Consider the following 24,696-nt stretch of genomic DNA (forward strand, 5'->3'; position numbering starts at 1 on the left):
TGAGGACAAGAGGGACCAGAAGTGCAGGCACCCGGACCTTAGAACATGCAGCAATGGCAGCAGTTTTTCATTCTATCACCAAATATTAAGGACTTTCTAGATCCCAGGCAGTTCTAGGCAATGGCAATGCAGCCACAGCCCCAAACTGACCAAGTCCCTGCCCAAGCCCAAGGCTGTCCAGGCAGAGCCTAGGAGCTGCTCTCCCAACAGCCGCTGGGAAACCAAGGGTGGTCCCAGAGTGGGCCAAGATTAGCAAGAAAGAGCCAACCAATGCAAAAGGGCAGTGCTGTCTTTATTCAACTGTCTTATTACAAAACTACCAGAACATATATGGCAGAATTAGGAAGGTTCCAGTCCTGGCTTCAGCGAGAGCAGGCAGCATCTCTCTCCCCGCCACAGCCCTGTGGGGACAGTCAGCTAGTGCAGGGACCCTTAGGACAAGGCAGCGGGTGTAGCTCTGCACAGAGGGCCTGGCCTGAGAGGGGGAGTCTGGACTTGGCTAATACTGTCCACTCTGAGCACCATCCTGCAGCTTTTAAATAGCAGGACATCCTCCTGCCCCACTACCGGGGCCTCAACAGGACTGTCCAGGAACCTTCTGCCCAGCAGGCCAGGAGGGTTGTGAACAGAGGTGACCACTCAGAGGGAGATGGGCCACCTTGGAAACGGCTGGGGGAGCTACTTCTCCCCAACACTCCTGGCAGGGGGTGGGGGGGGCAGCTGTCCCTGGGCTAAAGTTCTCAAGGGGAAGCAAGGCTGAGAGGAGCAAAGCTGTGGCGAGCCCGGAAGGGACACCAGACTTCCTAAGAACCTAGGGGTGTGGGGAGGGGAGCCCTGGGAGGCTCAGGTGTGCTCCGTGGGGCCGGGGCCGGGGCCGGGGCCACCGGCATGGGAGTGGGCCGGGGCCGCAGCCTGCAGGGGGCCAGCGCTGGGCTCCGGGGACGCCAGCACAAGGGCCGAGAGGCCATCAGCAGAGTCTGTGTCGAGGTCCAGCCTCCAGTACGCTTCGCACAGAGGCAGGTCATTAGCTTCGCAAAGACTTGAGCTTTTCCACCACCAGAAACCCAGGGAGAGACAGGAGCAGGCAGAGACGGACGGAAGCCGGGGCGGGGCGCGGGGACGGGGAAGCAAGATAGAAGCAGAGTTAAGAAAACAGACCACACCCCAAACCTGCCTTTCCCCTCTTCTTCTCTGTGCTGGCCCCTCTCCATGCAGGCCTGGCTGAGGGGGGGGGGGGGGGGGCCATGTGGGGCTGCCCTTGCTTCAGGGTCCAATACAGCATCCTACAGGAGGTGCCCTTCAGGACCAGCCACCAGCAGGCTGTGTGACCTTGGCAGGTCCCTCTGACTGACCAAGTGTATCTCCCAACTGACAGCCACAAGGCTGAGCCAGCCCATGCCGCCGCCTCCTATCCTGGCTCCAGAGCTCGCTATGGTCTCTCAACAGTCACTACACTTTGTGAGGACCCCAATAGCAGAGACCCTGTCTTGTTTTTGGGTTCTCTGCCCCGCAGGGACTCTGCCTGAATCGGGGACAGAACCAGGAGCCCTGGTGTTCTGTGCTGCACCACTCTACCAGCTGTGTGGCTGACAGGCCCGTAGGCCCCCTGAACTCAAGTCTCCCTGCCTCTAACACAGGTCAGCAGTGTTGGCCTGCCCAGGCACGGGAAGACCGGGGTGAGGATGCAGGTGAGGAGTATGACTCACTAGGGCTGTCCAGGGGTGACTAGAGCTCAGAGGTCCCACAACTATCTGACCCCAACCTCCCTCCCTCCCTTGCTTCTTCTGCCTTCAGTGGTTTGGGCAGAGAGCGGCATCCCAAGGAGAGCAGAGGGCAAGAGGTAGAGAAAGAGAGTCACGAGCAGAGAGCGGGCGAGTGTGGACACCGGCATGCGGGGCATGGCAACCTGTGTTGGGGGCTTTTGGGGAGGGGCACAAAGCCTGGCAGCCATGATTCAACTGAGCCCTGGCCTTACACAGGTATTTGCACACGAGGGAGGAACTCAACCTCTCAAGGCACCAGGGACAGCAAGGACCCCCCCCCGGGTGAACCAGAGACTGGCACGGCAGGACGCGGGAAGCCTGGCACTCAGGCCCCTGGGTTCCCTGCAGTCTTGTCAAAGTGACTTTGGGCGGGTCCCTCACCACCACCCCTAACCCGGCCCTCAACCTCAAGAGGCAGGGCTAAATTGTTGTCCTGTAACCACTCAGTCCACAAGCCTGGTCCTTGGGGACAGCAGAAAACAAACATAGGGACGTGAAGGGATTCTGCAAAAATCCGCGGGGCTGTGAACCATGTCCCTGGCATGGTCTGAGACACAGACAGCACCCCCACCCCAGGGACCCCCTCCAGACCCTTCTCTGAAGGCCTGGTGTGTACGAGGTGCTTGCCGCCATGTCTGCTGAGCCGATGGGTATCAGGGACCAGAGGTGGCCCCAGAACCCTCTGGGAAAGTCTAGAACCACTCCGGCTGGACAGTGGCACTGTCCCTTCCCGTAGAGGCCAAGATGGCCAGGGACAGTGAGGGCTGGCATTGAGTACAGGGCAGGGAAACCAAGGCCCAGACTACAGACCATGCTGGCTCTGGGCATCTGTGGCTCAGCACGGCCTCCTCAGGGCAGAAAGGAGCATCTGAAAAAGCCACCACAGGAAGGACACGTTTGTCTGGGCAACGGCATGGGGGGGCACCACTCCGTTTGAACAGAGACTTGACTTTCTGAGCTAATGGGGACAGAGGTACAAGGCCTTCCTGTCTCCAGCTTCAGTTCCCCCGTGTATATTACACCTGGACTCTGATTTTTCAGGACCCCTTGGGCTCAAACGACTCAGGTTTCAGGATTCCAAGTGGTGCACGTGGGCTGGGGTGACAGGTCTTGCCCACTGCCGTATCCCTGGGGCCCAGCATGGGCCTAACATGTAGGCAGGCTCTGGTCTGTGAACCAGGCTGAGCTGAACAGGAACTCAGTGGTCTGGGTACCCCAGGCCCAGCTCTCAAGGCCATCCTCTGCTCGGGTTTCTTCCTCCTTCCCATGCCCACACCACCGTGGACCCTGACACACATGCTGAAGATTCGGGGATACCCACATGGAACGGTATCTCTAGGCAAGCACTGGCATCCTGCACATTCAGGGTATGAGCCTGGGCTGCCAAGAGAAGCTAGCCCAGGCCTGGCTGGAACGTTTAAATATTGACTAAAAAACTAAGAGAAGCACGCAGGCCCAGAATGAGACAATGGACAGCCCCAGCAGGAATGCTGGCTCTGCCCTCCACTCTGGGGCTTGGCCCACCCAAACCCTGAAGTTCTGTGACTTTCATCCTGCTGCCCAGGGCCTGGCAGGCGGCGTAAATTGTCCATCAATCGCTCTGACCGTGAGCTCTGCTCTGAAACCCAGGCACGTGTCTGTGCTGCCAAGACCAGGAAGGATTTGCAAAAACAGGGCCTTCGGGGCCACAGGCCGGGCCTGGGCCCCCAGCTGTGCTCTGCGCGGGGTCCAGCCCTATCGGTACCTGGACGAGTAATATTCCTCCTCCAGCTCGTACAGGTCGATGGAGATCTCGTCCCGCAGGGCAATGAGCTTCCTGTCACACTCCTCCTGCAGGGCTCGCAGCTGCTGGTTGCGCTGGTCGATGGCCTCGTTCACCGAAGGGAAGTCATTGAGGATGAGGAACTGCTTGAGGTCAGACACCAGTTTCATCAGGGACTCACCAGCTCGGACCTGAGGCCATCAGAACCAGGGCAGGCGTGCTGAGGAAGCCGCCGCGGCCCCGCCTCCATTTCTTTGTCTGTCAGGTGGGACCACAGCACTGACCTTCACAGGGTCGTCGTGCAGTGAGAGAACCGAAAGGGACCCACGGGAGGACAGGGTCCGTGGCCCCCACCCATGGACGTGCTTCCAAGGCAGGTGCCACCAGCTTCCCAGCCCCCCCCCCCCCCCGCCCCGGCTGCCGCTGCAGGGGTACGGACCCTCCCTTACACAGATTATGCTTCGCAAAGCCTCAAGCCCCACAGATAACACTACCATCCCATGTAACGCCTGCCCGTGCACCTCCTTGGGAGCAGCAAGCAGGCCAGTTGGGCAGGATTCCTCTGGGGCTTTTCCTATGTGTTTGCACCCGTGGGCACACATCCATGGGAACATTTGGTTGATGTGCTTGTTCTGGGACATCAAAAGCGATGAAAACGCACATCTTGGTTTGTTCGGCAATTTGCCTTCGCTCTCATAACGAATCTCTGGGAGCTGTCTCGTCGGCAAGGAAGGGTCACCCCTTTCTAACCATCACACAGCACTCTCCGTGATGGATGTGGCCGACCATCTGCCGCCCCTTGCGCAGCTGCCAGACAGCCCTCCTCTCGAGGGGAGTCTCCTGAGAAGTGGTTTGCCCACTCGCCCCCCCCCCCCAAAGGTGGGACCACAGGGCTCCTGCAGCCCTGGGCCCTGCCCTCCACCAAGTGACTCACAATGTTGGCAGCTCGAACGTGCATCTCGTAGTTGTCCTGCTCGCCCTGAGTGGCCCTCGACACTTGTGTCTCGTCCTCGATCTGGAGGGCAGACAAAAAAGCCCCAGAACTGGCAGGTGCCCCAGCCCACAGGTAACTAGCCGGCTGCAGGACACCCGCCGCCGCTGCCTCCTGCCTGCCGTCCACTTTACCTCCTCCGGCACGCACCGCGGACCAGACCGTGGCCGGCGTTCAGCCTCACCCCCTCCTGTCCTAAGGAGCTCACGGGCACTTTCACCGGGAAAACGGATGCCTGTGGACCCTAACTGCCGTGCCGCCTGCAGGGAGGTCTAGGTCAAGTGTTCTTTGGGGTGTGGAGCCCTGTTTGGTATAAGATGGGGTCACGAGCTCAGATGCTCAGTAAACTGAGCTGCTGAACGCATAAAGGCATGCTGTATTTCTTTTGAGCAACTACTTACTAGCTCTTCCAGGCTGCCAGGTGCCACGTTAAGGGCTTAACCACCATTATCTTGTGGAATTCTCACCGAAGCCTGGACCGCCATCCTAGGTTTACAGGTGGGCAAAGCTGAGGCAGGGACAGCTCAGAGAGTGCATCCAAGGTGTCTCCGACAGCGCACGGAGGAGCCAGAAGTGCTGCCTGGCCTGGCCTGTCCAAAGTGCAAGCTACTCAGAGCTCCCGCCCATCCATGGGACAGGGCTTCCACAGGGGGCCTTGCCAGCCCTGGGCTGGGGGCAGGGCACCCTAAAGTAAGGAGCTGGATTCCTGGGTTCAAATCCTGGCTCTGCCGGCTATAAGCAGAATGACCTTGGCAAATTAGTCTTTTGAGCCTCAGTTTCCTCCTCTGAAAATGAAGAAGACAACACTACCTGTCCCACAGAGCTCGTGTGAAGGTTAAATACAGTAAGACACGACAGCTCTCATGACACGGCGTGACACACGGTGAATGCACGCTAAATACACCTTAGCTTTCTTAATCATGGCCCTACCAAGCCTTCCGAGGTCTACAGCAGTCTCAAGATCCACCCCAACTTACTGCAGTGCAGCCCAGCAGGCTTGCCAACCGGATCCAGACAGCCGGTTCAACCACCTGGAGGGACCTTCCCCCGCCTTTCTCCCTGACTGCATTGGGGGGCAAGAGCAACCACGTCTGGGCTGGAGTCATGCCCCAGGGCAACCACTGTACACAGACAAATTCACCCAATCACCAGAAGGGCCTTAGGATGCAGGGACAACAGAGGCACGGAGAAGTCTGGTCTTCATCCAGACCCATGCTGCTGGATAAGGGGCGCTGGACGCGGAAGCCAGGCCATCTCACCAGGGCCTGTAACTAGCTGGTTTATTTATCGGTTGACCTGTTTGCTACTCCGGACCCCCCTGCTGCCCTCCCCAATATTTTCCCCATGCGGACAAAGGCCTGGCCTGTGCGTTCACTGCTGGATCCTCCCCACCCATGTGACACCTGACCGCAGCAGGCCGGCCACTCAGCTCACCACTGGCTAGACCCCTCCCCTTCCCTTGGTCTCAGAGGGGCAGGAGCCGGCCTGCCCGCCCCCACCTTGGCGGTCTTGATGATCTCGGTGAAGTTGTCCATGATGGACTTGACATCGTCCTTGAGCCGCTTGTTATAAGACTGCAGCAGCGTCTCCTTGCTCTGCGGCAGCGCTCTCTGCTGGGCCATGGCGGGGCCTCAGGCAGCTCGGAGGCGGCACCTGGGAGCCAGAGTCCGGCGTGAGCCGAGCCACCCCCAGCCGCCCACCCTCCATGCCCCAGCTCAGCAGAACCGCGATCTCGGGAGAGGCCCCTCCCGTCAGAGACTCGTGCAACCGTCAGCACACAAGCGCACTGCGAGCTCTCGGCTCCGGCCAGCGCGCGTCCGCCCGCCCCCCGCCCCCCGCCCCTCCGCCGAGGCGTCCCTCCGATTCTCCCCCGCCGCACCCTCAGCTCCAGGCCGGGCCCCCGGAGGGCCGCCGCGCCCACAGCCTGCTCGCTCCGGGGGGCCTCGGCCGGGACCACCCTCCCTCCCCGCGCGCCCGCGCGCTCCGGCAGACTGGCGCGGGGCCTGCGCGCCGCCGACCGACCGAACTCGCGGCCTGAGAGTCACTTTGGGGCAGGGGAATGGGGGGTCACACCTGAGAAAAGACGGCGACCCCGCCCCGACGCCCCCACCTGGTCCGCAGAGCCCGGGGCGACCCGGCTGGGTACAGGGGTGGGGAGGGGTGCAGACAAGCGCACGCCCCTCCCCGGAAGTCCTGGCTCCCCGCCGCTCGCCGCGACCCGCCGCGGCGGCCGCGCTAAGGCACCACCCCAGATCGGAGGCGGGCAAGAGCGGTCCTGTCCCTTTAAATCCGAAATCCCGCGCAGGCGCCAGTTGTCGCGATCTCCGATGTCGCCTACATATTACCCACAATTCCCTTTTCTTTCTCTCTCCTCCAGCAACCCAAGATGGTGAGTGGTCCTGCGGCTCGTTGTGTTGGCGCTGGGTCCGGCTTCTATCCGCTGCCATCCTCTTCGGGGCGTGGCCGTGCGGGGATCCCTCCACCGCCCCGCGCTAGGGGAGCCCCGCGGGGCCTGGCAGGGAGGCATCAGGCCGGGTGTAATACTGGAGGCTGCGTCCGGCAGTGCGGGGAGGAGGGCCCGGGCCGGGGGAGCGCAGCGCCGCAATGCGGGGCTCGGAACGCCGGGGCCGAGGGTCTGCCGCGCCGTGGGGGCTGCCCCAGGGGCCTCGGGCGAGGGGTTCAGCGCCAGCTGTACGCCGGGCTCTTAAGGGGCGCGCAGTTCCGGGACGGGGCCGGGGTCGGCTCCGGCTCGGCCCTTGCGCGGCGTCGCGGACGAACGTGGCCGCGGGGCTGCCGGGGCTCGTGCAGAGGGTGTGGAGGGTGTTTGGTGCCTGAGCGCCAGGATCACTGACGCAGACGTGGGCGGCCGCCGGGCTCGCTGGTGGGCCACCCGGACGTCGGCAGCCAGCCCGGCCTCACGGGGACGGGAGGACCTGGTCTAACCGGGTTCCTTCTCGTGCAGCCGAAAGGGAAGAAGGCGAAGGGGAAGAAGGTGGCCCCGGCCCCTGCTGTCGTGAAGAAGCAGGAGGCCAAGAAGGTGGTCAACCCCCTGTTCGAGAAGAGGCCGAAGAATTTTGGCATCGGTGGGTAAGATGGGGGACGCGAGAACTTGGTGTTACTCCCAGAGCAGCGCTGGCTACCGAGCAGAGGATCGTGTTCTGTGCTTACTAGCAGCTTCTGGTGGGTCTGGAGTCGGAGCTGCCCGGATGGGAGTCCCATTTTCCATTTTCTGCTTACTCCCTGGGCTTGTGTGGGTGGTGATGGTGCGTGCGCGGGGTGTGGCCACCTGAGCGCCACTCTGCTTCTGCTCAGAAACTGGTACTCAGCCTGGCCCTCGGGAGCCAGGCTCTCAGAGCAGAGGCCCTTGGCCCACTGTGCTGACGGACAGCTTGGGCTGCTCCCCGGATGAGGGGGCAGGTATCGGGGTCTCCCTGCGATCCCAGGTGTTTGTGTGCAGATGATGTGAAAGAATATTTGCTATCTGAGAGATGGTGATGACGCTCGAAACCACCAAGATCGCTGATGCACCTGCACCCTCTGAATGGCACCAAACACGGACTCCATGGGGGGTTTGAGCCTCACTTACGGTGTTGCCCTTAACTTCTCAGGACAGGACATCCAGCCCAAAAGGGACCTCACCCGCTTTGTCAAATGGCCCCGCTACATCCGGTTGCAGCGGCAAAGGGCTATTCTCTATAAACGTCTAAAAGTGCCTCCCGCGATTAACCAGTTCACCCAGGCCTTGGACCGCCAGACAGGTGAGGTTCCATGGCACAAAACCAGCATCCGAGAAGGGGTTTCTTGGGCCAGGACGACGTTACTGTCTTTACTCTGATGGTACTACATTTGCAGTGTTTTCTAGGGGCGGTGGGGGTTTTCGAGTAAATTGAATTATTAAAATTGAGGACATCATGTCTAATTTCCAGAACGTGAAGGTGGCTTGGCCGAAGAGGTCACGTACGTGTTGGGGGATGTCTTGGGACTACTTTCAGGGCAGTGAGCTAGCATTGCGTCGAGTGGCACAGACCAGAGCTTAAAACAAGCCTAAACTGACAATGATTCTTGCAGCTACTCAACTGCTTAAGCTGGCCCACAAGTACAGACCAGAGACAAAGCAGGAGAAGAAGCAGAGATTGTTGGCCCGGGCCGAGAAGAAAGCTGCGGGCAAAGGGGATGTCCCCACTAAGAGGCCACCTGTCCTTCGAGCTGGTGAGTGGGCCCCTCCTCACAGAGGGCAAGTGGTGGGACAGGCTGTTGGCAATGATGCATGAATTTCTTCACCTGGAATCACTGTGAAGAGTAAAATCGAGCTTTTTAACCCTGAGTCACAGCTGGGCCCCGAGGAGAGCTGCTTTTGTGAACCAAGCAGCCCCTGCGGACTGCTCACACAAACTGGTTGTGTGTCCTAGGGGTTAACACTGTCACCACCTTGGTGGAAAACAAGAAGGCTCAGCTGGTAGTGATTGCACATGATGTGGATCCCATTGAGGTACGTCTTCCTCGTTTTTAAGCATTGATTGTTAGATTGGGTCTTGACGTCAGTGCCGGGACAGTTAAAGCTAGATGTTGAGTATGGCGTGTTAGGCCAAAGTGGGGAGATAGCTTTTCGTTGAGGACGGTACTGACAGGTGATCCAGTTGATAGCCGTTGCGATGATGGGGATTTCTTACTGAATTAAACCTTGAAGTGGGAGTACATGAGGTTTTTAATCCTGAGCAATTGCTACTGAGTTAGCTTTTACATTCCTGCTTTTGGTCAAAATACACTCTAGAGCTAATGTTGTATTCCAGCTGGTGGTTTTCCTGCCTGCCCTGTGTCGTAAGATGGGGGTTCCCTACTGCATTATCAAGGGGAAGGCCAGGCTGGGGCGTCTGGTCCACAGGAAGACCTGCACCAGCGTCGCCTTCACACAGGTCAACTCGTAAGTATGCAAGGTGGCCCCCAACTCCCAGCAGTCAGTAGGGGTGAGCCACCCCCTCCCCCAGTTCTTAATTCCTCAGGATTTTCCTTAAAGACCAAACGCCATACCTTAAAGGAATACGTTTATCTGAATCTTTGCCAATGATGGTTAACGAATTTCTTCACCTGAATAAGCCATGTGGTCATATTGTATCTGAGGCAAAGGGCTTGGTTGGGGCTAACAGTGAGCCCGTCCCTGCTTTCTGGAAAGGTAACTGAGAAGCTAATGACCCCCATTTCCCCCCTGCCTTTTTAGGGAAGACAAAGGAGCTCTGGCAAAGCTGGTGGAAGCCATCAGGACCAATTACAATGACAGATACGATGAGGTAAAGCAGCAGCTTGACACAAAACACTGTCGGGTACATTGAACCTTTCATCAGGGGACTGGCTGGCCTGGCTCCTCCTGAGCAGTCCTACTTGACGAAGGACTTGGAGCAGCCAAGTAGAAGACCACATGGGCTGACCTAGTTTTGAGAGCCTTGAAGGAGGCCACACTGACCCCTCTCTGTCGTTGCAGATCCGCCGCCACTGGGGAGGCAACGTCCTGGGTCCGAAGTCTGTGGCTCGCATTGCCAAGCTGGAAAAGGCAAAGGCTAAAGAACTGGCCACCAAACTGGGCTGAGTGGATGCTGTTGAATTTTCTGTACATAAAAGTAATAAAACGTGGTCTCTCAGCCAGTGTCAGTTGTCGTTTGGGGTTGAATATAATTGATCTTCCGTCAGTTTGGGATGGCGACAAGTGTTTTTCAAACCCAGGGTCTGTGCTGGGCACAGGGCAGGAGGTGTGGGTTGACCTGTTCTGAACAAGCAGCCTCAACCACTCAGTCGCACGTCGTACTTGAACATGCTGACAAAGCTTGGATTTTATGATCAAGACCGTTAACTAGCACAGGTAGAATGGCAGGCAGATGACAACAGGTGTGTAAGATTTATTCATACCAATAGTACCTGATCCTATATAAAAACAAAGCTTGGAAATCAGTGACTCCTGATTTATCGTGGTCCTTCCGCTCATTAGTTAATCTCACACACCAGGACTCCGACGTAGGAATTTCTTAAACCACAGGTAGGATGTAGCTGCACAGAGTCCATACCTTGGGTTGAAGAGAACAGTCAGCGTTTGGAAGGGGAAGACTTGGGAGCAGCTAGAGACTGGGACTTACCAGGTAATGATGTACTGCATGTGCTCATTCCTCAGAGTGACTCGGGTTTGCCCTCCAATGGGTCCCCCGGGGACTGTGCTTTCTGCAAAGACAGTGGGCCCAGTGTCCACAATCACTGTGTGTCTCCCTACAGCACTTTGGCCAGCTGTTTCCTTGGGGCCTTCCAGAGCTCTTGCATGGCCAAAATTCAGTGAGGCCTTTTTTTTTTTTTTTAACCTGTAACCAGCCCCGTGTTGCCTCCTTCCCTTAGTACCTGGCAGACATCCACACTCCTCCCACACACGCTAAAATATAAGCAGTAGCAAGTACTGAAAACGTCAGGGCTGAGAGGAAGGTAGAACCAGGTGTTTGCAAAAGCTACGTGCTCTTCTGGGGTGGGCTGGTCACAACGTACGGAAGTCCGCATCAATGAAGATGGGGTCTGCGCCCGTGAGCCTGGCCATGGCCTCCAGATCCCGGTAATGCCAGTGGTTCCTTTCGGGATTGTTCTCTGGGACAAAGGGCTTCCTAGTTTCTGTCAGCCTCACCATCCCAACTAGGTCTACTTCTCCCTTGATCTAGAAAGGAAAACGAGATTGCTCTTCAGGGCCTGGTTTCTAGAGAGCCCTGCTCACAAGGGAGGGTTCACACCCCTTACCTGGCCTTTCTGCCGTGTATCAGGATTCACCTTCTTCCTGGGGACAAACCCTCTATTTACCAGGATGGTGATTCTGGAGTAAAACGAGGATGCTCTTTCAGGTGCGGAAGGGAGTAACAGAAGTATGCTCTTTGAGGTGGGGAAGGGTTTTGGAATAAACATTATCACTGGTTGTCCGTGGGAAGGGTTTAAAACCGGGAGGCAGCTGCAGGTGTGCCACGGGGAAGGTCCTCCTTTCTCCTGGCCGGGTCTTGATTGGCAGGGCCATCAACTGAGGACAGACCTCCAGGGTCCCTGGTAACAGCCCCCATCTCTGCTTCCCTCTGTGTGCCTCACCCACGGCCGGAGTTCAGATACCCAGTTAACTTTCCCAGTTAACTGCAGCAGCTGCCTTGTGTACCTGCCTCCAGTATCCTCTTGGGGTGGCGGGGAGACCCTCCCAGACCTATAGCTGGGAAGTTGCTCTAGCTGATCTTGCAATGCCCCCTTGCTGGACAGGTCATTTCCTCTCCCCGTATTGCCCTTCCCATCTCCCGACTCCAGGCGTGGCCCAAGTAGTCCCCTCGGAATCCTTCCCTAACCCCACCCCCTCCAGGCAGAGCTGGGGGTGCCTTTCCTTTCTCTCGACTTCCTCTCACTAGCCCCTCCTCATGCCGCACCACAACCATTTAATGTGTTGGCCACGAGACAACTCCAGAGGGTTGATTTCATTCACCTCTTCGGAAAGCTCCACGCACAGGAATCATTCAGTAAGAAGTGAAATGAACTGGCTTAACAATATCAGAAGTACAAATTCCAAGGAATTGAACCTTTCTGGGTATCTTGGATTTGCCCAAGGTTGGTGCTTCGCTGCATGTTCTACTCACCCCAGGTCAGTGCAGTGGAAGGGGGTGATGACGTAGGCACCACTCTCAGGTGAGGAAGAGAGACGGCCAGCCTCCTGGGCCTCCCGGGCAGGGTCCACCATGGTCCGAGGCATCATGTACAGCTCCTTGGAGTGGTCAAAGTGCCCTCTGACCTTCACTGGCCTGTACTCCAGACTTTTCAGTTCCATTGGGCTATATGGGAGTGGGGACAAGTGAGGCTGCGGCCAAGCAAGGTTTGGCAGGAACTTCAAACCCTTCCGGGGCTGCACATCACAAATACGGCACACATGTTTGCTCCCCTGAACGGAAAGCTTTGTTGACCCTATCTATCCCTCTAAGTGCCTCAAAATGAGTAGAGGCAGTAGAATCACTTAGGGCACTTTTTCAAGATAACGCTCTCATGTCAAGACATGTCATGATGGTGCACTCTGCCCTCATGCACCAGGTAAGAATTACTGCTATAGGGGCCCATAAGCACTGGGGGGGATTCCTCAGGTACAACACATCTGAAAGAAAAGTAAAACTCAGCATCAATGATAATCTTCTAAGCATGTCAGGCAGCTTCCCAAGGGTGATCAGGAAGCCAATAGGACAACTGATTTTGAAGGCTCCCATCTGAGGGTCAGGACTACAAGCAGAAGCCAGGCCCTGCTGCTGACCTCAAGTAAGACCAGTCCCAGGTGGGCAGCCACACACTCACTCAACTGGCAGGGGGATGGGCTCAGCCGCAACTCTAGACTCCAGCTCTGCTATCAGCTTCAGCTTCCACTTTCGACGCTGGACCTATGGAACAGTGCGAACTCGAGAGGATGGCAACAAGGTCAAAAGCTCAGAGCCACCAGAGCTAGAAGCCTGTCTTTACCTGCCATGTCCCCAGGCCAAAGGCAGTCACAGGAATGAGAAGCAGGAACCACTGGAAGAAGGAGTCGTCCTGCACTTTTGTGGCAGGTGCCTCGGCTGCAGAACTGCCACACCTGCTTGGCCTCCAGGCCAAACCTAGGAGGTTTTACAACACAGGCATAGGGTCAGAAGCCCTCGACAATTAGAAGTGGAGCAGTCAATTCCTCAAGGAGACCTTTACTGCCGGAGAGTGAACAGACCACAGCCTGTGTCCAGCCCAGCTCCTAAACCAGGGCCGGCTCGTGGCACACTCAGTGGATGTTTACTGACTGAATAAACAAGACCTAGGGCTTAGTCCTGGCTCTGCCACCAACCGCCCACCCTGGGTAACTACCTCATGCCTTTTACACAAGAATACTCTGCGATGTATTCCACACCCGCGCAGAGACAGAATCGGGATAAACTCGGGATATTGGCTCAAAGAGCTCTTCCAACAGCTTGTTTTTCACTCTCACTGATTTAAAGATGGAACAGAATACACAAAAATACATTTTAGCTGTGGGAGTGTGAGTCTCATCAAATGAGAGCATTACGGGCCTTGTGGATGGCAAAAAAGCAGGCCTGGAGCGGGCTCACAAAGCACCCTTCTTTCTCGCACAGCGTTCCCCTCTGCCGTACGTGCACGCGCCCCCTGCAAGCCGTGGGTCCCAGACACCCGGCTTTCAGTCTTGGGCTGGCCCCTCCTCAGCCCGGGCAGGTGCCGGGAACTGAGCACTTCGGTGCCAAGCGGGGGGGGGGGCGGGAGCGCGGGCCGCTCTTCCCGGGCGCTCAGGGCACACGCGAGCGAGTCCTCACCTGGCCTTAGGGGGACCGCAAGGACGCTCCTCCTGACCGCGCGCGGCGGGCCCTGCGGAGACGGGGGCAACGGCTGAGCTCGGCCAAGCCGGGGCCCCCCCAGCCCACCCGACATGTCCCCGCGCCGCGCTCACCGCCGCCGGCCCCGCGGCCCGCAGCCCCAGCCACCGCACGACCGCCGCCATACCCCGCCGGCACTTCCGGGCCTGGAGGCATCTGCTTCCGGGGCGCCGCCGAGCCCCGCCCCCGCCCCCGGCCCACGCGGCGCGAGCCGCGCGGGCTTCCAGCTCCACGAGCGGCCGGACCATGGACGAGCTGCCGGCCGACGTGTGCGCTTTCCTGCGCGAGCACCCGAGTTTGCGGCTGGAGCCCGGCGCCCACAAGGTCCGCGGGGCCGGCGGGGGAGGCGCGGGCAGCGCTCGGTGGCCCCCGGGCCCCCCTGACCCTCTCGCCCGCCCTCCGGCCCGCAGGTGAAATGCGTCCTCACCGGCCACGAGCTGCCCTGCCGGCTGCCCGAGCTCCAGCTCTACACCCGCGGCAAGAAATACCGGCGGCTGGTCCGCGCCGCCCCGGCCTTCGACTACGCGGAGTTCGAGCCGCATATCGTGCCCAGCACCAAGAACCCGTACGTGCGCGGGGGCCACTGCAGGCAGGGTCCCGAGTGGGGACGGGTCCGAGCCCCACCCGTTCCCGCTGGGTGCGCGCTCCTCGAGGCCCCGGAGCCCAACTTCGTGTGGGATAGGCTCCTCCCTGGTGCCCGTTTGGTGTTTGTAAGGCTAAGGTTTGTCACCCGGGCTTGTTTGCTTCAGAGAGGAGCTGGAGGGCTTGTGCTTTGTCACCTAAGGTTCTGAATGGGGTCAGTTTCACATACTTTAAGAGAACTTTGGTGTAGCCGAACGTGTATGGTCGACAGCGGTTGAAGGGCAGAGGGCGAGAGTGGGTGCTCCCGTTCATCCAGCGCCTTGCCGGGCCTCGTTTCCCGCGTGCATTCGCTGGTGCGGGAGCCCTGGGCTGAGGCTGGCCAGGCCTGTGTCCCAGGCAAACGTCGAGAGCTCACAGCCCGTCTGGATCAGTGTTTCTCCACCCCGGGTGCAGTGTGGAATTGCTTCTGGAGCTTTTAAGACTTGCTGCCCAGGCCACCTCGTCGACCTCTGCTGTCAGATGCAGCCGTGGTGGAGGGCCCCCGATGTCGATCCCCGGGAATGTCCCTGCTGACTGAGGTTTCCCTGCCCCCTAGACACCAGCTGTTCTGCAGACTCACCCTGCGGCACATCAACAAGTCCCCAGGGCACGTGCTGAGGCACACCCAGGGCCGGCGGTACCAGAGAGCTCTGTGTGAATGTAAGTAGCCACGGGCGGACACGGCCTGCCTCACTTCACAGGTATTTGGGGGCCTGCCTGCCCCTTCTCCAGGATGAGTGCCCCTCAAAGGCACAAGTGGTGTCTCAGTCACCCTTGGGCAGCAGCTGGTGGTGCAGTGGGCTCCGAGGTCACCACAGGCTAGGGAGAGGGCTGCAAGGAGGCCCTGGGGAGGCTGAGTTTCTGGGCTGAGACTTCAGTTACGTGGGGAGTAGAGGGAAGGATTCAGGCAAGGTCAGAGGCAGAGAAACACTTGGCTGCAGGAGCTCCTGAAGGACGGCCACTGTACCACCGTGCAAGGTGGGGTCAGCAGGGTAGGTGGGGGCAAGAACACAGAGGGCCTTGAGGTCAGGACCACGTGAAGTGGGGAGGCATTGAGAGGACTGAAGCAGGGCCTGGCCCGTCACTGTGTGTGTCAGGATCACTGTGGCTCTGGGGGGGGGGGGGGGAAGGAGTGGAAGAGGGGACGCTCAGTGGCTGTGCAGTCAGGTGAGGTGACCGTGGCTGGGGTGACCAGGTGTTGGCAGGGAAGATGTGCACAGGGTAGGATCAGTAGGTGAGGGAGTGAGGGAGGGGAAGAAGTCAGCTGGGACCCCCGAATTCCTGGTTTAGGAGAGTGCCATCTGGATGACAGGCTTCGTGGGAAAATGAAATGTTCCTGTCAGCGTGTGTCAGGGAGGGTGGCCACTGACAACAGGGGCCAGCACTCAGATGATGCACGCCACTGACACAGAGGTGGCATTTGCGTCCACAGAGCCACGGAAGAAGGGACAGGGTCAGGCCTGAGCATGGAAGGAGCCCCAGGAGGGAGGGAGCAGCCAGGTGGAGTGGTGTCGGGGGTAGAGGTTTCGAGAGTGGTAGACTCTTCTCAAATGTTCCTGAAGGGAAGGTGAGGGGAGGACCAGATGAGGCAGTCAGGGGAGCTGGGGGAGGGAAACACAGGCAGGATGAGGAAGAGGACTCTGAAGGCTGTTTCCCCAAGAAGAAATGAGGCCGTCTTCACTTAAGGGCAATAGTGAGGGTTGAGAATAGGGATCCCACACAGGTGCAGAGCCTGAGGGCTGCTTGGTGTGGGCGGCAAAGGGAGAACTGGGTTACTCCATGAGCAAGAGAGTCATCTTAACGCTGGTGTGTGTGGCTCACAGGACCAGTGGCCAGGAGGAGCCAGAGCCTGGCAGCCAGGGAGCCTGGCTGGGGATGCGGAGAGGGGACACCGGGTGCAGGGTCCAGTGGCCAGGAGGCCATGTGCGACCACGGAGTGGGTGGCAGAGATGACGCAGAGGATAGGACCTTGGAGGTGGGCAGAAGCAGGCAATGACATCAGGGACCAGGGCCCAGTCCCCCTTCTCCCTCCTCCTGAGGGGGCTGCACTGGACAGGAGAGCCATGCCCACACAGGGCAGGTTTCAAAAGCAGGCCTTTCGGTGCCACCCTGCTCCTCGTCGGGGCTCAGTCTGCATCTGCCACGCTGAGCACCTGGCCTCCCCAAGTCCTCTGTACACGGGAGTGTGGCTGCAGCGTGGAGGCCTCATCTCAGTGCCTCTGCTCTGGGCCAAGGGCCCGACTCCCACTGAGCCCCGCCATCCAGTGTGGGGGCCCAGCCGGCATGTCTGAGGCTTCCTGGAGCCAGGCTAGGGCTGGGGGTTCAGTGCTCGAGGCCCAGCACACCCCTGCATCTTCTCACTCCACGGCCGGCACCCCTGCTGGCCTCCTTCCTCTCCTGGTAGGAACTGGTCCAGTTTTTACCCAGCAGAGTAGGGTACAGGGCCCTGGTGGAGCTTGGCTCTGCACCGGGGGACTGCGGGGCAGACCCAGAACCAGGCAGTGTGCTGGCCTGTCCCCCAGATGAGAAGTGTCAGAAGCAGGGCGTGGATTACGTGCCTGCCTGCCTCCTGCACAAGAGGAGGAGGAGAGAGGACCAGATGGACGGCGCCCGGCCGCCTCGCCCGAGCGAGGCCTTCTGGGAACCCGCGTCTAGCGAGGACGATGGCACAGCCGCGAGTGACAGTGACGACAGTATGACAGACCTGTACCCACGTAAGCGGGAGTGCCCCCTCACCCCCCTTGCCGCGGGTGTGGGTCCTGGCTGCCTGCTAGGTTTTGAGTTCGCAGCAAGTGGGCTCCAGTCTCCATCCCTCTGTCCCTCCCACCGCGGGTCCTCAGGTCCTGGGCCCTGGCTGGCCGCTCCCCGCTCAGCCCTGAGCAGACCACGAGCCTAACCTGAACCGGCCCACCCCTCCATTCCTTCCAGCCGAGCTGTTCACCAGAAAGGACCTGGGAGGGACTGAGCCTGGGGACAGCACCGATGACTTTTTGACAGAAGAGGAGGGCGAGAAGCCAAGGCGTGCCGCAGAGAAGGGCCCTGGGGCCAGAGAGGAGACTGAAGTGGCCCGGGCGCTGGTCCGCAAGCGCGGGAAGGTGAGGGGCAGCTTCCTCTGGTGGTAGTTTGCCGTCTCCTTTACAAAACGTTGAAAAGAACCTTGTTTTTGCAAATGAAATACCAAACTAAAGTTAAGTAAACAGGAGCCAAGGCCGCTCTGCCCTGATGAGGGTGGGCTCCTTTCCGGTTCGAGGCTCCACAGACAGGTTCTGAGGGCTGCCGAGTGCAGCAGGGAGCCCGTGGGGGACTTGTTTCCAGACACGGCCCGTTGCCATGAGGCAGTGACCAAGGTTCCGTCGTCCTGGGTAGCTGAGCAGGGCCGGGGCTCGAGGAGGTCCAGGCCTCTTGTGAGGCTGGGGACATGGGGAGCCGGCCTATCTCCGCGGGTGGGCGGGGTACCCCTTCCTCTCAGGCGGGGAAGCCTCACGAGCTGGAACCCTCTGTTCATGTTCCAGAAGCAGGTGAGCTCATCGAAGAAGTTCAAAAGTCATCATCGTAAAGCTAAGAACTTCAGCTCTTTTAAACAGTCCGGTTAATAAACGGCCGCGGAGAGAGCACGTGTTGAAAGCTTTTCGAGAATCCTTCAGACACTTGACCCCCGTGGTCCTTTTCAAGCCGCCTGCGGTGCATCCTCTTGGCTGCTGGGGTGTCCCAGGGTCTTCTCCCTCCACTCCGCGTTTGCTGCCCCCAAGGGTGGGGCTGGGGGTTGGTCCCCATCCCCAGGAAGCAGCAGGGACCCCAAGGGAAGAGTTCTGGCTGGATGTGGCTTCTAAGTGCTCCTCAGCGAAGCCTAGAGGGTTTGTCAGGCTTGCTCGGCGTCCAAGGAGAGGCCTGGCCAGGCCCCACCCCAGCTGGACAACACCAGAGGATCACACTACATACAACAAATGCCATTATTTATTTAGATGTTTCCAAAAATCAAAACGTTTTCAAACACAACTAAGATATAAAATACAGCATAAAATGAGATTTATACCTATTTCCCACATAAAGCAAAAAATTTTTCAGAAATTGTTTTGCCAAAGCCAATTGATAGATGGTATTTTTCTTTCCTCCCTGCAAAGGCATCTACCCTGTCTCAGGCACTGGCCTGCTCAGGGTGGAGGAGGCCAGAATAACCTCTGGCATGGAGGGTGACCTCTGACCACACCCCTCAGCCTCCTGGGGTCAACCTGTTTCTACAAACCAACAAAGGCCTTGCGAGCACAGGGCCGAGAAGGACCCGTACCCTGTCAAAAACGGTACAGAGGAACAGACTTGGCCAAGTGTCCTTTGAGAGGACTGCTGTGCTGACGGGGAAGGGGGTGCACCAAGCAATGGCCCTACCAAGGCGGAAACATGGGAGTCAGAAACCACCCTTTGTGTGGTGAGCATCCTAGTGCTGGGAAGTAGAAAAGCCCTCTGTCCATAAGCCATTGCTTCATCTTCGAAAGGCCAGAGGGGTATACAAGTGAGCCATGGGCGAGGGTTTAGGAACATGTGGGATGAGCCTCCACAAGGGCTGGGGCATGGGCACGAGATGCCGCCCTCAGGCTTGGTGGGTCCAGGCTGCAGAGCCAGGTAAGGTTCTAAGAGCACTGGGGGGCAAAAGCAGGGCAGCTTCCCCACCTCACGCTGGCTCTGGTTTGGCTGGTAGATGTGGATCCTGGCTCGGGACTGAACCCCAGCATCCCCGGGGGTGACCCTCAGGCCTGCACATCTAACTGATGAGCCAGGAGAAAAGACAAGCTTCAGGCAGTCCTCGTTCGAGTTTGGTCAGCCTGCCCCCAAGAGGGTCTGGGGGAGGACCGGGGGGAGGCACCAAGATGCCCCACTCTCCCCTCATGGCGTCCGCTACGGCCCCGCGAGCGGAGAAGAGCAACAGGCGCTCATACCCCCAAGAAGAGAAACGCAGTGTAAGGCAATGTTAGAAAACTTTAAATACAGGATTAAGATCCAATCGGTAAGGCATCACAAATTGTAAAAAGTAATTTGGGCTGCATTCAGCATAGCAAATAGACAATCAGAGCAAGCGACAGCCTCGTGAGGATGGTACGTCGCGGCTGCACAGCCTGGGAAGAATCCCTCCAGCCGGAGGAGAACCGGGCGGGGCGCTCAGCCGGGTCGGAGCTGTGCCCAGGGCTTCAGCAGAGGCTCTGTGTAAAGGTCGGGGGTGAGGTAACTGGTCTGAGAGCCCGCTTTGTTGCTGCCCTGCCCCACGCGGCTGCCACTCGGCCCACGCCCCTCACATGGGAGCCAATCTGCAGACGTGTGGCCAGGCCAGGGTTGGAGCGTGGGTCCCTGCAGAGGACTTGGGAGCGCCTCCGTCCCCACCTTGAGCCACTAAAGCTCCCGGGGGTTTGCCCTCTCAAACCTTGACCCCAGTCTGAGGCGGTTTTCTGATGAGTGACTTCCACCGTGGACAGTGGCCGCGGCCACCCCTCCAGTGCAGCGTCATTCTTTGGGTTTGGGTCTCTCTAAATGCCGTCACCGGCCCCGCAAGTATTACAGTGCGGGGCAGGGCCAACTCGGAGCCGTGGGGGTGGTTTAAAACCAGGACTTGGACAGTGTGTTTGATGTTGGGCTGGGCCATACCGAATCCTTTCATTTTAGTTAAAAACGTAAACTGAAAAAATAATAAGAGGGAGACTGCTTTGAAGGATACACAAATGTATCTGCTCACAGTACAGCTTGAGGCCCCCACCCGCGAACCAGAAACAAAATAGGAAGTGAGGCCCCAGCCAAGCCAGCCACTCGCTCTGAGAAGCCGAGGCCTTGCCTTGGTGAGGGGGTGGGGGTAGATAACTGCCATCCAGCCGGCCAGCTCCGAGGGTCAGATATTAGGTGTGGGTCCAGAGCAAATTTAGCCATCAATTTTCAGGTGTCTGCAAAGAAACTCTCAAAACATCTGTGCCTTTACCAGGAGGGGAGGGAAGAGGGTACATAAATGCTGGCAGTTTTGTCAAATCCGCCCCGAACCAGTCCTCGATGGCCACGGGTCTCAGCCAGGCAGGGAAGGGGTCTGTTACCACTCTTTCTTCTTCTCATCCATGGAGACGCCCCCGGGACCGAGGGCCACCACCAGGAGCAAGCCTCCGATCACCGACATGGTCTGGAAGAAGTCGTACTTCAGGAAGTCGTGCATGGGCTTATACACAGGAATGGTCCAGAAGGCGTTGAAATACACGTTGATGGCAAACAGCCAGACGACAAGAGTCAAAGCGGCCAGCTTGGTTTTAAAACCAATGGCCACTAAAATCATCAGAGCTGTGCCCACGATGTTCTGGAGAATCTACATAGGTTGGAAGGTGAGAAATACCAAAGAAAAAAAAAAAAGGGTGAGGAAGAAGAGACATACCCTGTTTATAACGGGCAAGTTCCAACTGCCCTTGTCACTGTGGTAGGTGTCGGTGACGTCACAGAGGGGCATGCATTCGAGCGGGCGGTACCGGTGGGGGGCGGGGGGCGGTATATACAGCATCGCTCCAAAGCACGAGCAGTCGGGGCGAGGGTAAAGGAAAGCCTCCTCTGAACAGGCTGTGATTTACCAGGACACACCCGGGTCTGAGCCTGTGGGCCTGCAAGCCATCAAGATACTCCCCAGTGCTTCTCAGAACCGGGCTCCCCCCTCTCGGGAACCTCTCCCAGTCAGGGCACCCAGCGGGCTCTAAAGATGTGCGCTGTAAGCTCCTGGGAACAGGACCGAACCGGCAGCTCTGCAGTCAACACCCAGCACGCACACAGTACGTGACAGAAGTGTGAGCAGCGGGCAAGGGAAGAAGTAGTCTGTAAAGAGCCTGGGTCGGCAGCTGGGCGGTCAGCATGCCAGGCAGCGGGTCCCCCAGTGAGGTCAGGGAGATTCTCGACTTCATTTGTCCGCTCCGAGCCCACAAGAGCTTGTGGGTTTTTATTCCTTTTAATAGGATCAAAGGTTTGCCTCCTTTGAACCAACTCGTTCCAACATCATTCCAACAGCCCCTCGATTAGGCTTAGTACACAACCAGAGAAGGGGGTGGGGAGCAGCACCCCTTCCACAGACAGGAGACCTGACCCATTTAAGCAAACAGGAACACTCACCGAGAAGAAGCTGGCGTCAAAGTGAAGGAGGGTCATGAACATCAAGACCAGCAAAACCCTGCCTCCGAGCTGCATGTACTGTTTGGGAGAGCTCTCGCGCATGGTGGGAACGCCTGCGAACATGCTCTTCCCTTCGGAACGGGACTCCGCTAGGAGCAGCAACAAGCCTCCTCCCAGGGCCAGATTCCTGAGAACAGACATACCAGGTGAGTCACTAAGGCTCATCGGGCACGACACATGCCCATCCGACCAGGTCGGGAGATCTTGGCGGGAGCACAGGAAAGGCCCTTAGGTCCCTCTCTCCAAACCACACCAGACCAGCTGGGTGACTGCCTTACACCTGCAAAGGCCTTCCACAGCTGAGGACAGACGCGTCTGTTCTGCCGAGCAGTGACCGGAGCCTGAATGCACTCGGGCCACCCCAGCCCTGCCTCTGCAGTCAACCGGCACCGCGAGCAAAGCACGGTCATTCTGTCCCTCCTTCCCTCCCTCAGGAACACACGACTGGGAGAGATGGCTTCGTGCGCCCCTGTGCTCGGGATCAGGGGGGAGCCTCTGCCAACACCCCCTACAGACTCAAGCACACTTGGACCCGAAGAAGTTCACTCCCACTGCTAGCTCCTGAGTCGAGAGACACGGAAAGGAAGCTCACCGTGTGGAGCACACATACCTCATCAAAAACTTCAAGTCCCATAGGATGCTGTAAGCAATCGTCTGGAGGGAACAGAGAACAGAGACAGAAACTGGAGTCTCAGCATTTTCAAACCCATTCGGACTTCTATAGAATTAACTGCAGTAGGCAATTTCTCCAATATAAGTGTGAGTGTAAGATACACAAACGGGTTAGGACCCCAGAACGGCTCCAAGTTCGACAACCTGGCTCAGCATTTCTCAGGGCGTGCTCACCAGCCCGGGCCGGCTTAACAAGCGCCTGCTCACCGGAGCTGTGCCCAAGGTGGGCTGGCGCGCGGCAGCTGAGGGCACCGGTCAGTCCGCGTGCTATATGTTACACAGCTCATGTGGCTAGCTGGGCCTTCCTTACAAGGTAAAATGGTAAGATCATGTCTTGGCTGTAGCCAACCTTGTGATTTGTCCTCCTGTCAAAGGAAACTCAGGAAGGTGGCAAAACGGTGGCTACCCAGAGCTTGGCACCTTCTCAGGGCACCATCCTCTCCTGCTCCCCTGAGCTTGCTTTGAGCAAAATCCAGTGACTTCTCAGAAAAGAAGAGGAGGTCCAGGCAGAGGGCTCAAGGGGGGAATGAAGCTGAATCCCCAGAAATGCCTTTTTGCAGAAGCTCTGCTCCAAGCACAGCAAGGAAGAGAGAGACCCGGATGGCGCGTCCTGTGTACCTGTAGGGCTATGATCCCGAAGAGCCCGAAGCAGGCGTACTGCACGAAGTTCCTGCTCAACACCAGGATGCAGCCAGCTGGAAAGGAGAAGGGCAAGGCTCAGGGGGCTGTGGGCGAGTGCCGGGCAAAGAGACGCCACCGGGTCCCTGGCCACCTCACCTGAGCCCCGTGCAGCAGCAGCCCCAATACCCACCCCAAGGAAAAAGCAACTTCCAGGAGAACTGGTGAGAGGCACGGACCACACACGAGTCAACTGGACCTTACTTATCAGAAACACCGTTCTAGAAAGTGGATCCCTTGCTCCAGAGAATGGGCCCGTTTCCAGAGTGGGTGGTCCATCAGAAACTCTGCTGTGGAGAGCTTCGGGACAGCCTGAAAAGCGCAGGCCCCTTTCCTGCCCCACAAGGTACAAGGGAGGGGGGCTGCCACCAGAAGGCAGTGGCCAGGAGCAGAAGACCTGAGGCCCACGTGAGCTGCATCCCGGCCTAGCGCTCACCCTTTCCCGACAGCCTGGGTTCTGACGGCTCTGGCTCCTATCCGCGCCCCCCACCGGATCCCCCGCATGTCCCACTCCAGGTGCTTGAAACCGGGACCAAGTCATCTGTAGCAAGCAGAGCACCCACCCGGGGGCCCGCTGCTGGGGAAGGAGGGGAGGGAGAGGTCGGCCGTCCCAGGAGACCCCGGAGACATGCTCTGCCCCGCCCGTCCCGCGCTTCGGGGCCACTCACTCAGCTGCCCAAGCAGGTTGAGGAGCACGAAGGCAGAGGCCAGCGCGTAGCCGCAGCCCCACGTGGTGTCAATGTAGTCGCGCTGCTCGCCCCACTGGAACCACATGCGGACGCCGTCCTCCAGGAACGTGCTGATCAGGCAGAGGCGCGCCACGTGGGGCAGGTACTGCTTCGTGACTCGGAGGAACTGCAGGCCACAGAAACCCAGCTGAGGCGGCCGTGGGACGGACGCTGGACGCCGGGGCGTGCAGGGACCCTCAGCACCTCTCCCTGCACTACCCTGCGGGTCTGCAGGTGCCACCGGCCTGTGTGGCTTAGACCCCCGGGGCGACGGCCACGGCGCCCTTCTGGGATCCCCTGTTGTCTCAGTACCCGTGTGTAGACGGCAACAACGCACGGCATGCATGCTCAGGCGAGGGCCTTGGTGAGTTAGGATCACTGCGTGACAAGGCCCCGCGAGCTCACTGGGGGCAGCCTCCCCACCTGCGCCCCTGGGCGTCTGCATCGAGTCAATCTCTATTGTGGGCTCTCTATCGTGGGCCGTCCTGCACCGAAGGGTGGTGAGCGGCATCCCTGGCCTCTGCCCACCAGATGCCGTTAGCAGCCCCCCTCCAATTGTGACAACCCAAAATGCCTCCAGACAGTGCCACGTGTCCCTTGGTGGGGGGACAAAATTGCCCCCACTCCTTTGAGAACCTCTTCTACAAATGGGCAAACTGAACCCCACAGGGGAGAGGGGCTCGCTCAGTGCCGCACTGACCCCACGCTGCCGGGCTGAGGCTCGACCTGGCCTCCTGGTCACACACGGCTGGGCCCTGGCCTCCCAGCACCCCCGACGAAGCTCAGACCGCCTCTAGACTGAAGAGAGGCATGCACACTCTTGAGACGGCAGGCCGCTTCAGTGACAGCCAGGGTCCCAGGCCTAGAGGGCCTCTCAGTTGACCCAGCGGTAAGCTCCCACGTCTACACTTGGCCAGAACCTGCGGAG

General features: G+C 58.8%; 5 protein-coding genes and 4 non-coding genes across 14 annotated transcripts; 6 read left to right on the top strand and 3 right to left on the bottom strand.

Moving 5' to 3' along the window:
- Nucleotides 1-275: 275 nt before the first annotated feature.
- Nucleotides 276-6,761, bottom strand: MED22 (mediator complex subunit 22). The gene is made up of 5 exons (XM_021691653.1): nucleotides 6,590-6,761; nucleotides 6,016-6,169; nucleotides 4,460-4,540; nucleotides 3,508-3,716; nucleotides 276-1,045 (listed from the first exon to the last, which is right to left on the bottom strand). Exons 2-5 carry the CDS (start codon nucleotides 6,136-6,138, stop codon nucleotides 844-846), a joined length of 615 nt encoding a protein of 204 aa, XP_021547328.1. The 5' UTR covers nucleotides 6,139-6,169; nucleotides 6,590-6,761; the 3' UTR covers nucleotides 276-843.
- A 59-nt stretch (nucleotides 6,762-6,820) lies between these two features.
- Nucleotides 6,821-10,149, top strand: RPL7A (ribosomal protein L7a). Its single transcript, XM_021691647.2, has 8 exons — nucleotides 6,821-6,905; nucleotides 7,479-7,599; nucleotides 8,125-8,274; nucleotides 8,585-8,725; nucleotides 8,926-9,005; nucleotides 9,307-9,437; nucleotides 9,732-9,801; nucleotides 9,993-10,149. The coding sequence occupies exons 1-8, from the start codon at nucleotides 6,903-6,905 to the stop codon at nucleotides 10,095-10,097; spliced, it is 801 nt and encodes a 266-aa protein (XP_021547322.1). The 5' UTR covers nucleotides 6,821-6,902; the 3' UTR covers nucleotides 10,098-10,149.
- LOC123326564 lies at nucleotides 7,969-8,043 on the top strand. The gene has a single exon (XR_006541180.1). It is a non-coding gene; the product is annotated as a small nucleolar RNA SNORD24 (small nucleolar RNA).
- LOC123326560 lies at nucleotides 8,772-8,845 on the top strand. The gene has a single exon (XR_006541176.1). It is a non-coding gene; the product is annotated as a small nucleolar RNA SNORD36 (small nucleolar RNA).
- LOC123326561 lies at nucleotides 9,164-9,236 on the top strand. The gene has a single exon (XR_006541177.1). It is a non-coding gene; the product is annotated as a small nucleolar RNA SNORD36 (small nucleolar RNA).
- Nucleotides 9,572-9,639, top strand: LOC123326562. The gene has a single exon (XR_006541178.1). It is a non-coding gene; the product is annotated as a small nucleolar RNA SNORD36 (small nucleolar RNA).
- Nucleotides 10,150-10,409: 260 nt separating the features above from the next.
- On the bottom strand, nucleotides 10,410-14,033 carry LOC110581750 (surfeit locus protein 1). 3 transcript variants are annotated; one of them, XM_021691648.1, is made up of 9 exons: nucleotides 14,024-14,033; nucleotides 13,837-13,888; nucleotides 13,004-13,137; nucleotides 12,842-12,924; nucleotides 12,142-12,333; nucleotides 11,276-11,348; nucleotides 11,033-11,195; nucleotides 10,639-10,720; nucleotides 10,410-10,569 (listed from the first exon to the last, which is right to left on the bottom strand). In XM_021691648.1, the coding sequence occupies exons 5-9, from the start codon at nucleotides 12,327-12,329 to the stop codon at nucleotides 10,500-10,502; spliced, it is 576 nt and encodes a 191-aa protein (XP_021547323.1). In that variant the 5' UTR covers nucleotides 12,330-12,333; nucleotides 12,842-12,924; nucleotides 13,004-13,137; nucleotides 13,837-13,888; nucleotides 14,024-14,033; the 3' UTR covers nucleotides 10,410-10,499. The 3 variants fall into 3 exon arrangements, with proteins under 3 accessions (XP_021547323.1, XP_021547324.1, XP_021547326.1); XM_021691649.1 differs by lacking the exons at nucleotides 12,842-12,924; nucleotides 13,837-13,888; nucleotides 14,024-14,033 and having other exon boundaries at nucleotides 13,004-13,070; XM_021691651.1 differs by lacking the exons at nucleotides 13,837-13,888; nucleotides 14,024-14,033 and having other exon boundaries at nucleotides 10,410-10,552; nucleotides 12,842-13,052.
- Nucleotides 14,034-14,081: 48 nt separating this feature from the next.
- On the top strand, nucleotides 14,082-18,187 carry SURF2 (surfeit 2). Of its 2 annotated transcripts, none has more exons than XM_021691518.1 (6): nucleotides 14,082-14,220; nucleotides 14,307-14,461; nucleotides 15,074-15,177; nucleotides 17,040-17,231; nucleotides 17,446-17,612; nucleotides 18,030-18,187. In XM_021691518.1, exons 1-6 carry the CDS (start codon nucleotides 14,143-14,145, stop codon nucleotides 18,108-18,110), a joined length of 777 nt encoding a protein of 258 aa, XP_021547193.1. In that variant the 5' UTR covers nucleotides 14,082-14,142; the 3' UTR covers nucleotides 18,111-18,187. The 2 variants fall into 2 exon arrangements, with proteins under 2 accessions (XP_021547193.1, XP_044776570.1); XM_044920635.1 differs by having other exon boundaries at nucleotides 18,033-18,187.
- A 266-nt stretch (nucleotides 18,188-18,453) lies between these two features.
- Nucleotides 18,454-24,169, bottom strand: SURF4 (surfeit 4). 3 transcript variants are annotated; one of them, XM_021691128.1, is made up of 5 exons: nucleotides 23,709-24,169; nucleotides 22,981-23,057; nucleotides 22,301-22,344; nucleotides 21,631-21,817; nucleotides 18,454-20,845 (listed from the first exon to the last, which is right to left on the bottom strand). In XM_021691128.1, the coding sequence occupies exons 1-5, from the start codon at nucleotides 24,112-24,114 to the stop codon at nucleotides 20,579-20,581; spliced, it is 981 nt and encodes a 326-aa protein (XP_021546803.1). In that variant the 5' UTR covers nucleotides 24,115-24,169; the 3' UTR covers nucleotides 18,454-20,578. The 3 variants fall into 3 exon arrangements, with proteins under 3 accessions (XP_021546803.1, XP_044776238.1, XP_044776236.1); XM_044920303.1 differs by lacking the exon at nucleotides 22,981-23,057 and having other exon boundaries at nucleotides 23,709-23,733; XM_044920301.1 differs by lacking the exon at nucleotides 21,631-21,817 and having other exon boundaries at nucleotides 20,723-20,845.
- Between the last annotated feature and the right edge of the window lie 527 nt (nucleotides 24,170-24,696).

The sequence above is a fragment of the Neomonachus schauinslandi genome, chromosome 13 (assembly GCF_002201575.2).
Source record: "Neomonachus schauinslandi chromosome 13, ASM220157v2, whole genome shotgun sequence".
Lineage (NCBI taxonomy): Eukaryota > Metazoa > Chordata > Mammalia > Carnivora > Phocidae > Neomonachus > Neomonachus schauinslandi.

What these genes read in the sequence shown, in the direction of transcription:
- MED22 (XM_021691653.1), bottom strand. Translation starts at nt 6,138, where the DNA reads ATGGCCCAGCAGAGAGCGCTGCCGCAGAGCAAGGAGACGCTGCTGCAG. An exon ending in AGATCATCAAGACCGCCAAG is followed by an intron (nt 4,541 to 6,015) that starts GTGGGGGCGGGC and finishes TCTGCCCTCCAG; the next exon opens with ATCGAGGACGAGACACAAGT. An exon ending in GAGGAATATTACTCGTCCAG is followed by an intron (nt 1,046 to 3,507) that starts GTACCGATAGGG and finishes GTGGTGGAAAAG; the next exon opens with CTCAAGTCTTTGCGAAGCTA.
- RPL7A (XM_021691647.2), top strand. An exon ending in GCCGAAGAATTTTGGCATCG is followed by an intron (nt 7,600 to 8,124) that starts GTGGGTAAGATG and finishes TTAACTTCTCAG; the next exon opens with GACAGGACATCCAGCCCAAA. An exon ending in GCCTTCACACAGGTCAACTC is followed by an intron (nt 9,438 to 9,731) that starts GTAAGTATGCAA and finishes CTGCCTTTTTAG; the next exon opens with GGAAGACAAAGGAGCTCTGG.
- LOC110581750 (XM_021691648.1), bottom strand. Translation starts at nt 12,329, where the DNA reads ATGGAACTGAAAAGTCTGGAGTACAGGCCAGTGAAGGTCAGAGGGCAC. An exon ending in TTCCACTGCACTGACCTGGG is followed by an intron (nt 11,349 to 12,141) that starts GTGAGTAGAACA and finishes GTTTTACTCCAG; the next exon opens with AATCACCATCCTGGTAAATA. An exon ending in CTTCATTGATGCGGACTTCC is followed by an intron (nt 10,721 to 11,032) that starts GTACGTTGTGAC and finishes CTGTCTTTGCAG; the next exon opens with AAAGCACAGTCCCCGGGGGA.
- SURF2 (XM_021691518.1), top strand. Translation starts at nt 14,143, where the DNA reads ATGGACGAGCTGCCGGCCGACGTGTGCGCTTTCCTGCGCGAGCACCCG. An exon ending in TGGAGCCCGGCGCCCACAAG is followed by an intron (nt 14,221 to 14,306) that starts GTCCGCGGGGCC and finishes TCCGGCCCGCAG; the next exon opens with GTGAAATGCGTCCTCACCGG. An exon ending in TGGTCCGCAAGCGCGGGAAG is followed by an intron (nt 17,613 to 18,029) that starts GTGAGGGGCAGC and finishes TTCATGTTCCAG; the next exon opens with AAGCAGGTGAGCTCATCGAA.
- SURF4 (XM_021691128.1), bottom strand. Translation starts at nt 24,114, where the DNA reads ATGCATGCCGTGCGTTGTTGCCGTCTACACACGGGTACTGAGACAACA. An exon ending in TCGGGATCATAGCCCTACAG is followed by an intron (nt 22,345 to 22,980) that starts GTACACAGGACG and finishes TGTTCCCTCCAG; the next exon opens with ACGATTGCTTACAGCATCCT. An exon ending in GACTTGAAGTTTTTGATGAG is followed by an intron (nt 21,818 to 22,300) that starts GTATGTGTGCTC and finishes GTCTGTTCTCAG; the next exon opens with GAATCTGGCCCTGGGAGGAG.